The 15056-nt window shown below is 39.5% G+C and overlaps 1 protein-coding gene and 1 pseudogene across 1 annotated transcript in view; both read left to right on the top strand.

Moving 5' to 3' along the window:
* PCCA (propionyl-CoA carboxylase subunit alpha) overlaps window positions 1–15056 on the top strand; it is a 436534-nt gene that overhangs the window by 126815 nt on the left and 294663 nt on the right. The window contains exon 7 of the mRNA XM_075563454.1: window positions 11549–11680. Within this exon, the coding sequence (XP_075419569.1) occupies window positions 11549–11680 (132 nt within the window). The remainder of the gene's footprint in view (window positions 1–11548; window positions 11681–15056) is intronic.
* On the top strand, window positions 8612–9814 carry LOC142461559 (FUN14 domain-containing protein 2 pseudogene; annotated as a pseudogene).

Below are 15056 nucleotides of genomic sequence, written 5' to 3'. Positions count from 1 at the left end.
GGCACAGAAAAGACAAAATACTTCATTTGCATTCTTAAACATTAGGAACTTAGAATGGGCCTTTCAGCTGCAAATGTTATTGCATCTACATTTCCCAAAGAAAAGAAAGGTTAACAGCCCACTCAGGTTTATGTTAACTCATCATCTCTTTCTAGTATCCGATCTGCACAAAGTGTATAGAATGTTGAAGCTTTAACCACCCAGCCCCTTTCTTCTTTAAAATCAATTAGACTCTGGAAAGAGATACCAGGGCTGATTGCCGGGAAATAAAAAGGACTCAGATGTGCACAAACGACATGACAGATACTAGCAAACTGCAATCTTAGTCTTCTACAAATGGAAAGAACATGTTAAAAAATAATATGGTAACTAGAATATTTAAAGAGAAAATATTTCTCCCATGGAACTTGAAATGCTGACCTAAGAAACTCAAAGATATTTAGGAGCTTATAGTTTGTTTAAGTGGTTTTTGTTTAATTAATAAGTATTTTTTAAAACCAAAAACAGAAACAAACCACTTTTTTGGACTGAAGGAACTTTGTCAGACAACCCCAAACGTTTAATAAAAGGAATTTATTATTTTTTCTGGCTTTACAAGATTAACTAAGAAATTAGAAATGAAAATTATTCCATTGTCACATATTAAAACAGAACATTATACTGCTGTTTATCTACTCCTTATGCATAAAAAGCAGGATTTTCTATCTGATTTATTTCTTAGAATGCTAAAAATAAAACAACAGCCAAACAAACAACAACAACAACAAAAAACACCCCAAACAGCCAAGTCATCCTCCATTTTGTGATCTGATGTGGTCATCCTCCAATTGTGCCTAATGCCGATTTTCACCTATTGATCTGGTCTTAGAACCTAGCCATGTCAATGAAGTTCAGAGTGCGTATGTTTATTATAAAATCCTAGCATTCACCTGCTGTTTGATTACACAGTGTATGATTTGTGTAAGTAATGTAAAATAAATACTTAATGCTTTTTACTTACTAGTTTTTTAGATAATTTGGTTTTCATTTATCTCTCATAGTTGATGGCTTTCTTTTTGAAACTCACTGTAGAGTAAATGTAAACACATTTGGGAGCTTTCATTTTGTTGAAGTTATGGGAGGCGTATCAAGTTGGCTCATGAGTATTACATGAACCTTATAATCTTTTATAACTTCCATGCTATCTGGTCAGGCAAGATATTCTAGACTCAGCTTTTATATTATATGCCCTAGACCTGTAATCTTATCAAGTCTTGTTTTTTTTTAACATGAATAAAATTTTGATTTTATTCCCCATTAATTAAGGCAGCGGCACAATTCACCTGGGCAAAAACAGAAACAAAAACAAAAACCTTAGAGGGAAGAGGCAAGGAAAGAAAATTTAGGTAATCTCTCACCCGTCCTAGAAAATGCAGATGAACAAATCTCATAGTAAGAGACACAGAAAGAGAGGGTTGAAAATCATCTAGTGTGCCCAAGGTGAGGTAATTCCTTCATCCTCCTGTCTGTACACTACTCCATCAGCACTGTCCATTTCAGATCTTTTTTTTTGCGGATTATTTTTATATCATTACCATTTTCCCTGATTTTCATACACAAGGAGCATTGATTGGCATATGTGGTCATGTCGCTCCCACCCACAGGGCTTAAGTCTCTCGGACATCTTGGTCATTAATCCTGGCTACAGTATGGTGTTCTGTGTTCTTCAGACATGTCAAAGTGTCCGCCAGCAGAGGCTGCTGCTACCTTCTTGGCTGAGACCATCAGCATCAAGGCGGCGTGACCCACGCCATCCTCGGGGCTCAGCCACTGCTGGATGTGCTTCTTGGTTTCTTTTAATAGTATTTTGAGACAAGTTTGTGTGCTACCATAGTCTTTGATTCTGATTGGTCATTTTTTCCAATTTTTGTTACTAGCGCTAATAAATAAGATATGTAAATTATGTGCACACACATTATTCATGTAAATGTGTTCTATGCAAAATATGGTGATGTATTTTATATTAATTATATATTAGCATATTTTCATAGATTTCCAGCATATTTAGTCTATAAATATATCTAGATATAACTTTAGCATTAGCCTCCAACCCAAAGGGGGTATGTTTAACACAAATGTCATCAGTAATATAGATATGTAAACATCCTATATTAAAACACATTATTTTCTAATACATAATATATTTTTATATAAGATAATATACATTCTATTTTCCTAGTATTACTGACTTAACCTCTTCTTTATTACATCTGTCTCTTTATTCTGTCATATAAGAATTTAATTTCTCAAGGACAGGGGAAATGGTAAAATTAGAACACCTGATATTACTTTTTATCTTGTCCAGTAATATACACTCATTGCCATACAGCAATATCAAAACAACAATAAATAAATAAGATTACCAAAAACATTGAAAATGTTTGTGTAAACAGGAAAGTAAAAGGAAATAGAGAAAAGAACTAGGAGGCAATGGGCATTTACTGAGGTCTAAATACAGGCTGTACATATGCAAATATATTTTTATATGATGATGGGGAAATAGATCTATGTGCATATATATATATAGGTTTAGAAGTACGGTAGCAGATGGACATTGGGCCTCCACTCAAGTACACCCTCAATGCAAGAACACTTTGTTCTATTAAACTGGCATTCTATGATGCTTACCTTCCCAACCCCATTGCTGGAAACAAAGCAGGTGCATAAGCAAATGTGGTGAAGAAAGCTGATGGTGCCCAGCTATCAAAAGATACAGCGTCTGGGGTCTTAAAGGCTTGAAGGTAAACAAGCAGCTATCAAGCTCAGAAGCAACAAAGCCCACATGGAAGAAGCACACCAGCCTGTGTGATCATGAGGTTTTGAAGGAATCAGGTATCAGGCATCAGGCATCAAAGAACAAAAAATCATATCATTGTGAATGAGGGGGAGTGCAGATTGGGGACCCACAGCCCATCTGTAGGCAACTAGACATCTCCTTACTGAATGGTCGCAGAGAGGAGATGAGCCAGTCGGTGCAGTGTAGCAGCGATGAAACATACAACTTTCCTCTAGTTTTTAAATGCTTCTCCTACCACCACCACTATCATGATCCCAATTCTACCATACAAATCTGGTTAGACCAGAGGATGTACACTGGTACAGATAGGAACTGGAAACACAGGGAATCCAGGACAGATCATCCCTTAAGGACCAGTGGCAAGAATGGCGATACCAGGAGGGTGGAGTGAGGGTGGGGGGGAAATGGGGAATCAATTACAAGGATCTACATATAACCTCCTCCCTGGGGGATGGACAACAGAAAAGTGGATGAAGGGGCACATCAGACAGTGTAAGATATGACAAAATAATAATACTTTATAAATTAACAAGGGTACATGAGGGAGGGAGGAGAAGGGGTAAAAATGAGCTGATACCAAGGGCTCAAGTAGAGAGCAGATGTTTTGAGAATGATGAGGGCAACAAATGTACAAGTGTGCATGACACACAATGGATATATGTATGGATTGTGATAAGAGTTCTCTGAGCCCCCAATAAAATGATTTTTTAAAAGTTTTTGTTAATCCTCTTTGTTCTTCCACATTAGTTGTACTATATTGTCTTAAAATATAGCTATTATGTGTTATACTTTCTAACTTAGTCTTCCTTTAATTTTAGTGCTAGTAGTAGCTATAGACTTTTGTGTTGATATTTCTTTGGTCATCTTGGTTGCTTAATACTTATTTCTTAGAACAGGAGCAGACAAAACTTTTACTTTAAAGGGGCAGATAGTGAATACTCTGGGCTCTGCCAGCAATGCGATCTTTGTTTCAACTACTGAACTTTACTTTTGGAGTATGAAAGTAGGTATGAAGGGTAGCTAGAATAGGGACTGTGGGGTTGTCTCCCCAGTGCCTGCATGGGCCACAGCAGAGGGTTTGGAAAGCCATCGGGCAGCCATTGCATATAGACTGAAACTGAGCACGCACAGACTAGGTTTGCCTAGCACTGGTGAAATCTAAAATCTAGCCTCCACCTAGGACCATACATCACCCAGTTGTGACTAAATGCAGATTAAATGCAACCAATAAGATCAGCCAATACCTTCAACCACGCCTGCCCAGCCAGAGGTGTTTAATACCCCGGCTGCTGGAAGGCCAGTTTCTGTTTTCTCTGGTCTTGTACAGGAGGTGCATGCTGTAAGCAAAGAACCTCCTGAGTGACCCCTCAGGGCCTGCTTGGGGGCTGCACCCTCCTGGGCTCTTGGCCTCTTGGTCCAGGGGGATTCCCCAGTTCTGCACATGTGGGTTTCACACTCCTAGTATTCTTTCCATGTTATAGTGAACCCCAGTGCTACTTCTGCGTGGCCTGGCAATCTTTCCAGAAATAGTGTGTACCCACCTGAGACTGGAAAACCTGACAATTTCCTTCATAAAAGCTCAATTGGATTACAAAAGTGCTTCTGTGGCATGAATTCTTTCAGCGCCTTAAACCAAGAACTGAGGTATAGCCCATACCAGAAACCTAACAGCTAGAGGCAGTATATAGACTAATGAACATAGATGTGCTCTAATGAAGATGCCTTTTAATTTCATAAAATTTAATCATGTGATTTTATTGTTCCTTGGACTCCCCACATCCCCTCCATCAAATTATTTTAAATATAGAGAACTGTTATTTTTTTTACACTATACAAAATCAGGTGGCAGGCTAGATTTGGTCAATGAACTGTAGTTTGCACACTCCTGCCCCATTGGGCTGTTCACAACAATTTCTTGCATGTTATTTGCTTTGCCCTTTATACTTAGAAGACAGTTTTATTAAATGTAGCATTCTTAGCTCATGTTCTTGTTCCTTGAATAACAAACATATGCATGGGTATTTTCTGTAAAGTCTGATGATAAATTAAATCTACTCTCATTTATAAATTACATACTTCACTTTCACATCCCCCAGGAATATAAAATAATATATGAGGGGGTAACCCCCAAAAAACTGGAATATTTTTTCAAAGCTATGTATTTATATATTTTTTATTATACAACCTTATTGCCTTCAAAGTACTCTCCACTACACTTAATACATTTGAAAAATCTGCAATTCCATACTTGGAAATACTTTTCCAGCTCATCTCTTTGGATGGCTGACAGCACCTCCCTCCCTTTTTCTTCACCTCTTCTATGTCATTAAATCGCTGCCCTTTTGTGTCCCTCTTCATTCATGGAAACAAAAAGTTCATTCATGGAAACAAAAAGAAGTCGCATGGAGACAGGTCAGGTGAGTAAGGAGCATGGGGCAAGAGAGGCATGCTGTTTTTTTTGCCAAAAACTGCCACACTGAGATGGCTGCTTAAGTGGATTCATTGTCGTGGTAGCAAAACAGTACACACACACACCCCGCCACAAATCAGACCTTTTTTGTGGCACACTGTTATGTATTATTTTCAGAACCTCTAAATGGAAAGCTTGATTAGCTGTCTGACTGTTAATTAACTCCAAATGAACTATTCCCCTCACATCAAAACAACAAATGAGCCTTGTCTTGATCTTTGATCTCACTTGTGGAGCTTTTTGTTTGGTGAGGTGATGAAGGCATCTTCCAGTGGCTTGATTGATGTTTACTCGGGGTTGTAAGAATAGCACCATGTCTTATCACCAGTAATGACCTTATAAAAAAGTCTAGGTCACATCAGAGCTGTTCTTTCAAAGCATGGCATGTTTCCACTCCATGCCCTCTTTGCTGATCAATCAGGACCAAAGCACAAATTTCATAGCGACCCTTCTCATTCCCAAATCTTGTGTTAAAATTCACTGAACTGAGCTCCGAGTTAGTTCAGTTAACTTCAGTGATCTGTCATCAGTCTTTGAGCACAAGTGCATGAATTTTTGTCCGTTCTGGAAGTTGATGGCACCCAGATTGAAATTTGTCATCAATCTACACTTCACCTTTTCTGAAATGAGAAAACCACTCATATACCTGAGTTTTTCCCACAGCACTGTCCTTGTAAGCTGTGTTCAATATCACACCAGTTTCTACGGCATTTTTCCTGAGCAGGAAACAAAATTTCATAGCCCTATACATTTGTCTTAAATCAGCCACACAAAAAACGAGGTTTGAGCGAAACTGCTTTTATGAAAAAATTTACTGTGACCAAAGAGAACCTTCCCAGGCGATGCCACTGGGTGCACCAACTCAGCGAGTTGTTTGATGGTAGCCTAGCGAGAAAAAGCGGACTCCGAAAGCTCCGCCCATCGGGACTTTTTTCTAGTTTTTTTTTTTTTGGTTATTCCCTTGTATTGGTCTTATTAGAGTGCATTCAATAAAAAGTCAAATCATCAACAACAAAAAAGTAGTTTATTAAACACTTGTCTGAGTAGTTACCCAAATTACTATTGTTTGTTTCCTTTTGTTTTGGATGAAACAGAGTCGTCCCTAAATATTTGATGCAAGTTCATTTTTTTTCCTTGTCAGTTTTATATTGGGGGAGCAGTGGAATAAATGCAGAAAAAAATCTGTTTAATCATTGGTTCCAGGTTGTTTTGCTCCTCTTAATTACAAGTTGTATTGAATAATCATAACCTATTTTGGATGTTCTCATTTATGCTATTATGTTGACTGTGTGTGTATGTGTGTGTGTGTGTGTATTCAGATTGCTTGATTGCATCTACCTGGTATTAAAAGCAGAAAAAAAAATCAAAGGCAGTACCATCAAGCCAATTCTGACTCATAGTGACCCTATAGGACAGGGTAGAATGGCTTCAGTGGGCTTCAGAGACTGTAACTCCCTATAGGAGTAGAAAATCCCATCTCTGTGTAGTATAGTTGCTTTTAAGTAAGTGGTTATGGTGAGCTTCTTTTCTCTTAGCAAGTAATATGAAAATGGAGTGGGTCGCCCTTTTGGGATAAAAAACATGAACTCAACTATTGCTATGTTCTAAAATGATTTAGTTACCTTGTTGAAAGCATAGATTATGTAGTTATGTGAGGTGATCACCTACAACCATTTCCCCCTCATAGAGCAGGTCTACTTTCATGTATTGTACATTTATATAGTTTGACATAGCATATATTTAGAAAACAAAGTTTTACTTCGAATAATTAGATAAACATATTTGATGGACAGGAACTTTATAAGCAGTGGTTATGGCTGAAGGTGTTTCTTAGCTACAATTTTGCATTTGAACACTGGTAATTATGGGTATTTAGATCCTATAATCTACAGGGATCCCATGGGCCTAGCTGTCTTATTATTCTTTTATTCCTGTCTTATCAGAACCTTCTGGAGCGGGAAGGAAAACAAAACAAAAACAATCTTGCCATTCTGCTTAGTGCTTTAGGTTATCATTTCATTTAATTCTTCAGTCAAACTTGCCAGGTAGTTATTGTTCTCATTTCACACGAAGAAACGGAAGTTCATAGACTTTAAACTCAGAATGTGTACTTTCTCTTCTGTCTTGCCCTTGAGCAGGAAGGAAGGCATACATCCCGAGTGTGAGAGAATTGGCTTTTATCCTCCTTTATTTTCCCCCCACTCATATTCTTTAAATCCCTTCATTGTTGATATCTTGAAAAATCTGTATCTCATTCTGGATTTGTCTCAAAACCTTAATACCTCTGTTTCCGCTTTTGAATATCGGTTCTTGACAGTCACCCAGGCATTTCAACTTAGTTTGTGCCACATTCTTCTTCTTTCCCCCAAATAGCTGCCCCTGGTCTCCTTCGTCTATTCATTCTGTTGATTCACTGTCCTGCTTCTACTTACTGCTGTAGGTAGATTTGGTCCTCTGGCCTAGAGTGGCCCGAAAGCAGTCCAAGTATCATAAGATTTTTATCAGGTAGTAATGTCAAAGGGAGAACCTAAGACATCAAACTGATATACAAATAGTGAGTTTATTATTGTTTTGACCTTGACTAAAGGCTATGTGAGAATCTAAGTATACATCTTAATTTTTTTGTTGCTTAGAACTCAGGTCTGTTTGTATCTACCTTATATTTGACTTCAATTTTTACCTAATGACTTTATCCTTCCTCTCAGAAAACCCCTCCCTTTTCTTTAGATCTTGCTCCATACTCTGGCAAACAAGAGTGTATTTTGTTCTGCTTCTAATTACTGTTTGCTTAATTTGCATTTACTTGATTATAATAACTTTAACATGGTGTAGTGGACCCATTCCCAGTGAACTAAACTTAATGTGTGCATAACAATTTTTATTGAAACCATAAATCTACTTGGTTTAAATGCCCACTGTATCCCTGAGGAAATAGCCCAGCAGCCAAGTGTGACCCCACTTCGCTACACAAAGGGCGAGGAAAATAGATAGCAGCGAAAGGCCTGCAGCCATAAGATCAGCCGTGCCCCATCCTTTCTTACCCTGCTCGGACACACACTGCAGCTCCTGCAGCACTAGCACAATCCTCTGAGGATGGGGGTTCTTGGGGAAGTTGGCAGATAACCACAAGCCAGGATCAGAAACGGAAACGATGTGGTCTTTGCTCCACAGCAGCACCACCTCTTCTCAGCCAGCAGTCAAGTCTCTGATTCTCAGACTCAGTCCTGGGCTGCTCTGACCCCTGTGTCCATGGGTCAGGAAGGCTGCCTGCTATGTAGCCTCACTACCCTGAGCATGGTCTTGACATGGGGCTGCTAATGGCGTTAGCAGCTTCCTTGCCTTGTAATCTCACTCAGTCGCTCATCTGGTGGGAAGTGCAGAGAAATGGGCATAGGTACTTTATTTTACTTCATAATTTCGAATTAATTTATTGTACTCACAGGACATAAATGGATTAATCTTTTAGAAATGGATATAAACTTTTGATATTTCATCTGTTTCTCTGAGGTGCTGGTCTATTCCTGTTCCCTTGAATTATTATTGACACCCTGTGGTTTTCACTCATGATGTCTCCACATTTTAGCTCACATCCCTGGCACACAGTTGATATTCAGTAAATATGAGTATTTGTGTTATACTGTGTTACAGAATGTTGAGAACACAAAGATTTATGAGGTGTTTTAAATACAAACTGATTACATTGGGTGGCAAGATATTAAACCATAAATATAGCATCAGAGAATTTGCTTTCCAAAGGGTATTGATAATCTCAAGCAAGAGTTCATGACTTTCAGTTAATTTTTCTTGGACCAGACTTTGTTTCATATATCTTATGTCTCAGGATAAGTCCTAAACTATTGGTACAAAGCGGCTTTGTGACGTCTCTGGCTGCGAGGGCAGGGGTTGGGCAGCTGAGCGTCGGCCCGCCCTCTTTCACCAAGGCCAAGGGGATAGAAACAACTGTCCCACGTGCCGGAAGCCAGCTGGAGGTGACAAGGACCCTTTTACCGGAATCTCATCGCGCTGAGACCCTGCGGGTGTCCTCGCGAGGTGAGGTCTCCGAAATGGCCGGTTCCAGTCAAGGAAACTTCGAGCCTCTGGACCTTGCAGAATTTGCTAAAAAGCAGCCCTGGTGGCGCAAGTTGTTCGGCCAAGAATCGGGGCCCACTGCCGAAAGGTGCAGCGTGGCCACCCAGCTGCTCATAGGAGGCGTCACCGGATGGTGCACGGGTTTCATATTCCAGAAGGTTGGAAAGTTGGCGGCAACAGCGGTGGGCGGTGGATTTTTCCTCCTTCAGATCGCGAACCATACCGGTTACATCAAGATTGACTGGCAGCGAGTCGAAAAGGACATGAGGAAAGCCAAGGAGCAGCTGAGAATCCGTAACAGCGACCAGATCTCCAGCGAAGTCCAGAGCAAAGCAGAGGAGGTGGTATCGTTCGTGAAGAAGAACGTGCTTGTGACAGGGGGTTTTTTTGGAGGCTTTCTGCTCGGCATGGCATCCTAAGGCGGACACCTTGTGTGCTGTTTCCCCCCGTCATGCTTCAGAACGCGCCAGCTGTGTTTTTCCCAGCAGAAGCTTCTACACGCCATCACAGGATATTGCGTCTCTGCTCATCTTCCTCTCCTCCTGCGCCTTCCTCCTTGCATTGGCAGATCAGAATAGCACTCTGTTTGTACAAGTTAACTTGGCGCTGACCCGACTTGAACTTGCCGGTGACGGCAGAGACAGTGGACATTAGCTTCTCCTCCCAGCACTCTCCCTACATGGCTAGTCTGTGCGTCAGCAAGAACGAGCCTCTCCTCTTCATACGCTGCAAGCTGGCCCACCCAGAAGGATGGCTGGGTCCTCAGAGGTTGCCCCGAGGTGTTGGTTTGGAAAAAAATAGCATGTAGACATCTTGTACTTACATCCGGCACAGAAAGGACCTGAATACATTTGCCTTCAAGCATAAAATACTCTGCTCTCTTGTCTACTTCTTTTATTGGTCTTAAACGATAGAGCGAGAACTGTTTATACCTGTTACTATGATCCTGATGTAAATAACCGCATAAACATTTACAATTTAAAAACTCTGACTATAGAACGAACCTATGAAAGTATGAAGGTATTTGGTAGGAAGGTCTTTGGGACACTGGTCCTTACCATGGACTGGCCCAATTTAGGTAATCCTGTGAACTCCACGACTGAGCATAAGTGCTATGTGATGGTAAATGAGTGACTAAGTGGGGCTCGAAGGAAGTGCTCAGCTTTATAGTTAATTAAAGTTTAAGCTTTCAAATTTGAAATACTCTTCCCTTTTTGTCAGAACACACTGAAGTAGCCATAGCTCCTAGCTTCAGTACCAATTCTAGTATTTTCGTATTTACTCTATAGGACATTTGCAAATTTGAACCAAAACTTTTGGAGAAGTGAGAGTCTATTGCATTCCGAATTGAAAAGGATGTGATCAGCTGTCTCCCAATGGTCCCAACTCTTAGCATTTTTTTCAGAAATAAAATCGTGCAATCTTAAATATATATATACATATATATATTGTTATAAAATTATAAAAAACATTTTATTAAACAAAATACCCAAAATAAGAAACTTTCAATATATCTTCTGTCCAGGTCTCTGTATTTCTGATGGTGGCATTTCTGTCTTTGTAACCCTTTCTTGACTAATTCTTCACTCTTTGATTTATACCACATCAAAATGGCAATATTGATATCCCCATAGGGCTCCAATTGCATTCCTTTAAAATGTTCTGTGAGTTTTAGAAAAAGAAGTCTGGAGGGACGCGCTCGGCAGTGGGTTGGAGGGGTAAGGGTGCCCAATCGCAGTCTGGAAGGACAGCCCCTGCCTACTAGAAGAATGAGTAGTTGCGTTATTGTGATTGAAACAGATTTCTCCATAGAACTTTCTTGGAAATGTTCTCGCCAGTGCAATTTTGGATATTTTAAAAATTTCATTCTAATAAGTGATCGTTCTATTGCCTTCATAAAAAGCTACTAAGATGAACCCTTTGGAATTTTCCCCTCTCGCCACAAAAAAAATTCCTTTTAACCTTGTGAGCTGACCCCTCAGCCTTGAATTTAACTGGCCCAACAGATCGTACATGCTTGCTTTTAAGTTGTTTTTGCTATATAAATAATAAATACATGTATATATTTTTCTTTTTATAAAATTTGACTTTCTATAAAGCTCTCTAATTTTTTTTGGTAGTTGTTATAAATTTCAACTTGTATTTTTCCACAGGCAGCAGAAGATGTCGTTTTCATTGGACCTGACACGCATGCTATTCAAGCCATGGGGGACAAGATTGAGAGTAAATTACTAGCCAAGAAAGCAAAGGTCAACACGATCCCTGGCTTTGATGGGGTAGTCAAGGTGAGGAACTAGTTTACTATGCTCTTTATTGTATGAGACTTCAAGTCAAATATTTTGTCAAAAGTGGAAGGTAAAATGCAATTATGTACTTATTTTTAGATATATGTGTGTGTAAAAACAGCAATGTTGCTTACACTTGTGTTATTTTAAACAGTATACATAAGTTTAAAGATAAATGAAAGCCCTTTTAGCATTTTATTTAATGGACCACTATTGACTCATATTTTCATATAAAAAAGGTGTTTATTTAATAAAACGGTTTTAAAATGTGATCTCAAGTCTTTCTTTTTAAAGCTTGTAAATTTATGTAATGTTCTAAAGAATATGTATGATTTCCTCTGTGCATCTTTCATTAAGCCTCTCTCTGTATATATAATTATAAAGTACAGTCATACTTCAGGTGGAAAGTAACCATCCACCATGACTGAGTCCAAATAACAAATCTTTACTGAGCAAGTGAATCCTCTCGCATGAGACTTCTGAGGAATAGAGAACTTCAAATTTGTGATCCCGCCCATCTAGGAAACTTACTTGTTTTTCATATGAGAGGAAAATCCCTAGGTAAGCATTTAACTTTGTAATTTGACTTAGAATATAAGAACTATTCATTTCAGTGTTTCTTATTGTCAACTGGTGTCAGTTCTTCATTGTGCAGGATTATTTTATGCGCTGCAGAATAATTAGTGACTTGGGCCCCTGTTTAGTGACTACATTTTTGTGCAGCGTCTATATTATTCTTTATCTTTATTCAAACGGTTTTCTTTTTTCTCCTCTTTTATTACTAGAATGAGGTGATCTACATCCCTTCTAAAGCCAACTACCTTTGTTCTCGATATATCTTACTGTTGTATTTTCTTTTCTCTGTATCTTAAAATTCTTTATTTTTGTAAAGCTCCTTTCAATTATCATTATCTATTAGAGATGCTCAGGAAATCAAAAGGTACACTGCTCTTTGTGCGAGATGAGGAAGCCGTAGTGATAAACTATTGCCATGTTGCGGCTCACACATTTAGTGCTGAAGACATCTATGTCTCGCCCATCAGTCAAGAAATGCAGCCCCTCACCACCACTGCATTGCTAGCTGCCACTGCATTTCTCCTCTTCCTCAGAAAAACATCTTACAAAAATGGTTCCTGCTTGCTTTCATAGCTTCCCCGAAACCTTTCATCTCTGCAATCCAGTTTCTGTTTTCTTTTCCTCATAAGAGTTCATTGTTTGACTCGTATATGTTTCTGAGGAGATTCAAAATACCCTGGCTTGGGTCAGGCGTACCTTAGTCCTCAAAGTGACATCCTTGCCCTAAGGTTTCTATCTAATCTTTTGAGTTACTATTGTCAATTTTAGGCGCTCTGGTTGTGTACAGGGCTACACATTGACCTGCTAACCCCAAGGTCAGTGGTTCAAACCTACCATCTAGCTGCTCCGTGAGAGAATGAGGAGACTGTCTATTCCTGTAAAGATATCAAGTCCTGGAAACCCAAAGGGGCATTTTTACTCTGTCCCAGAGGGTTGCTATGAGCCAGAATCTGCGCAATGCCAGTGAGATTGGTTTGGGTTATTGTCGATTCGATTCCATATAGATTGCTCTTTAAAGAAGCAGACCTTTTGTACTAATTCACCGAGACTGTGTTTGGTTTGAAGATGACTTTAGGGGATATTTTTGGTTTACGGTTTAAAGATGAACTCAGGTTATAGTTTCAAGAGTTCATCCAGCCCCATAACTCCAGAAAATGTGGAGTCCATGAGAATGTGAAATTCTGTATATATTCCTTCCTTTTTATCTGGATTCTTCATTAGAATCTTTGATCAAAATGATGAGGAAAGGTAGCTGGGCTCCATCCAGTTCTCTTAGTCTCACAGCAAAGGCAAACGTTACTCATGGAGCAACTAGCCCACATTCATCCCCGACTCCTAGTCATGATTCCTCCTCTTCCTCTGTTGCTCTAGGCCAGTGGTTCTCAACCTTCCTCATGCCACGACCTTTAGTACAGGTCCACATGTGCGGTGACCCCCAACCGTAACATTATTTTCGTTGCTACTTCATCACTGTCATTTTGCTACTGTGATGAATTGGGTGGCCCCTGTGAAAGGGTCGCTCAGCCCACAAAGGGGTCACGGCCCCCAGGTTGAGAACTGCTGCTGTAGGCAAACGGACCAATGGTCATGTCTGGCATGGCTGCTTGCAAGACGTGGACACTGACTGAGCAGCAGATTCTTATTGGTTATTTTGTAAGAAGGGATGTTCTTTGGTCCAAGAGTGACAGTTGTGGGCTGGGACAAAGCCATCATTTAAAGAATTTGTTTACTCCGAGGGAGAACTTGCATAAAAATTGCAGAATTTTACTTTAAGTTATAGCACTTGTATCAATGAACAAAGTTACCCATTGTCAACTTATGACCAGTGAAATTTCTTAATGGTAGTGGTTCTCAACCTGTGGGTCATGACCCATTTGGGACCGAACGACCCTTTCACAGAGGTCACCTAAGACCATCGGAAAACACATTACGGTTCATAACCCTAGCAAAATTATAGTTCTAAGTAGCAACGAAAATAATTTTATGATTTGGGGTCACCACAGCATGAGGAACTGTATTAAAGGGTTGTGGCATGAGGAAGGTTGAGAACCACTGCTCTATGGGTGGAAAATGGGTGCTTGATTTGTCATTGCAACATTGCCCTCTGTGTTCTGTTTTCTTCATTTTCTTGGCTAATATACAGCACTTTTTTTTCCCATTGTTTCATAAGGTTCATAGGTGTCATTGCTAAAAGACGCTCAACGGTGGAAACATTTCGTTTCATCTGTAAGGTCCTGAATTTATTCTGGGCCTTTTTCTGCTGGGTTTCAAGTTTTTCCAGAATATGTAGTATGAGGTTGGAGATATGACAATGTGGCTATTTTTCATCCAGTTTTTACTTTTTTATTAGTTAAAATTTTAATTTCTGCCCCAAGGCTGCTCACAAAAAATGGGACGAGAGCAGAATTCTCTCCCACTTAGGGTCTACTTCCGAGTGCCTGCTACCGCTATTCAAGAGTCTATTTCTGAACTTTTTGGTAGACGCATTCTTTCTTTGCTAGCACACTGGGACTCAGTGCACAGGCTATTTTTATAGGGACTAATTTTGTGATAACTTACAAAAGACCTTGTTCATCATTTGTATTCATTCTAAACCTTTTTGGTTCCTCCTGTGATTTGGTGTTTCAAGTTACCTTTAGGGTCTCTCTCCCCCCACCCCCTTTCATTCCATAATTTCTATCCAGAGGTTCTTATTAACACTACGAACCGTAGATGTCAATTTTAGACCGTGGGTTATATATTCTTAGAATATTCTCATTTTTTCTGTAAATGCCTGTTAACCTTACAGAGGTTTTAGGTA

This window comes from Tenrec ecaudatus, chromosome 11, assembly GCF_050624435.1.
Source record: "Tenrec ecaudatus isolate mTenEca1 chromosome 11, mTenEca1.hap1, whole genome shotgun sequence".
NCBI lineage: Eukaryota > Metazoa > Chordata > Mammalia > Afrosoricida > Tenrecidae > Tenrec > Tenrec ecaudatus.
This window is presented reverse-complemented; position numbering and strand designations above follow the sequence as displayed.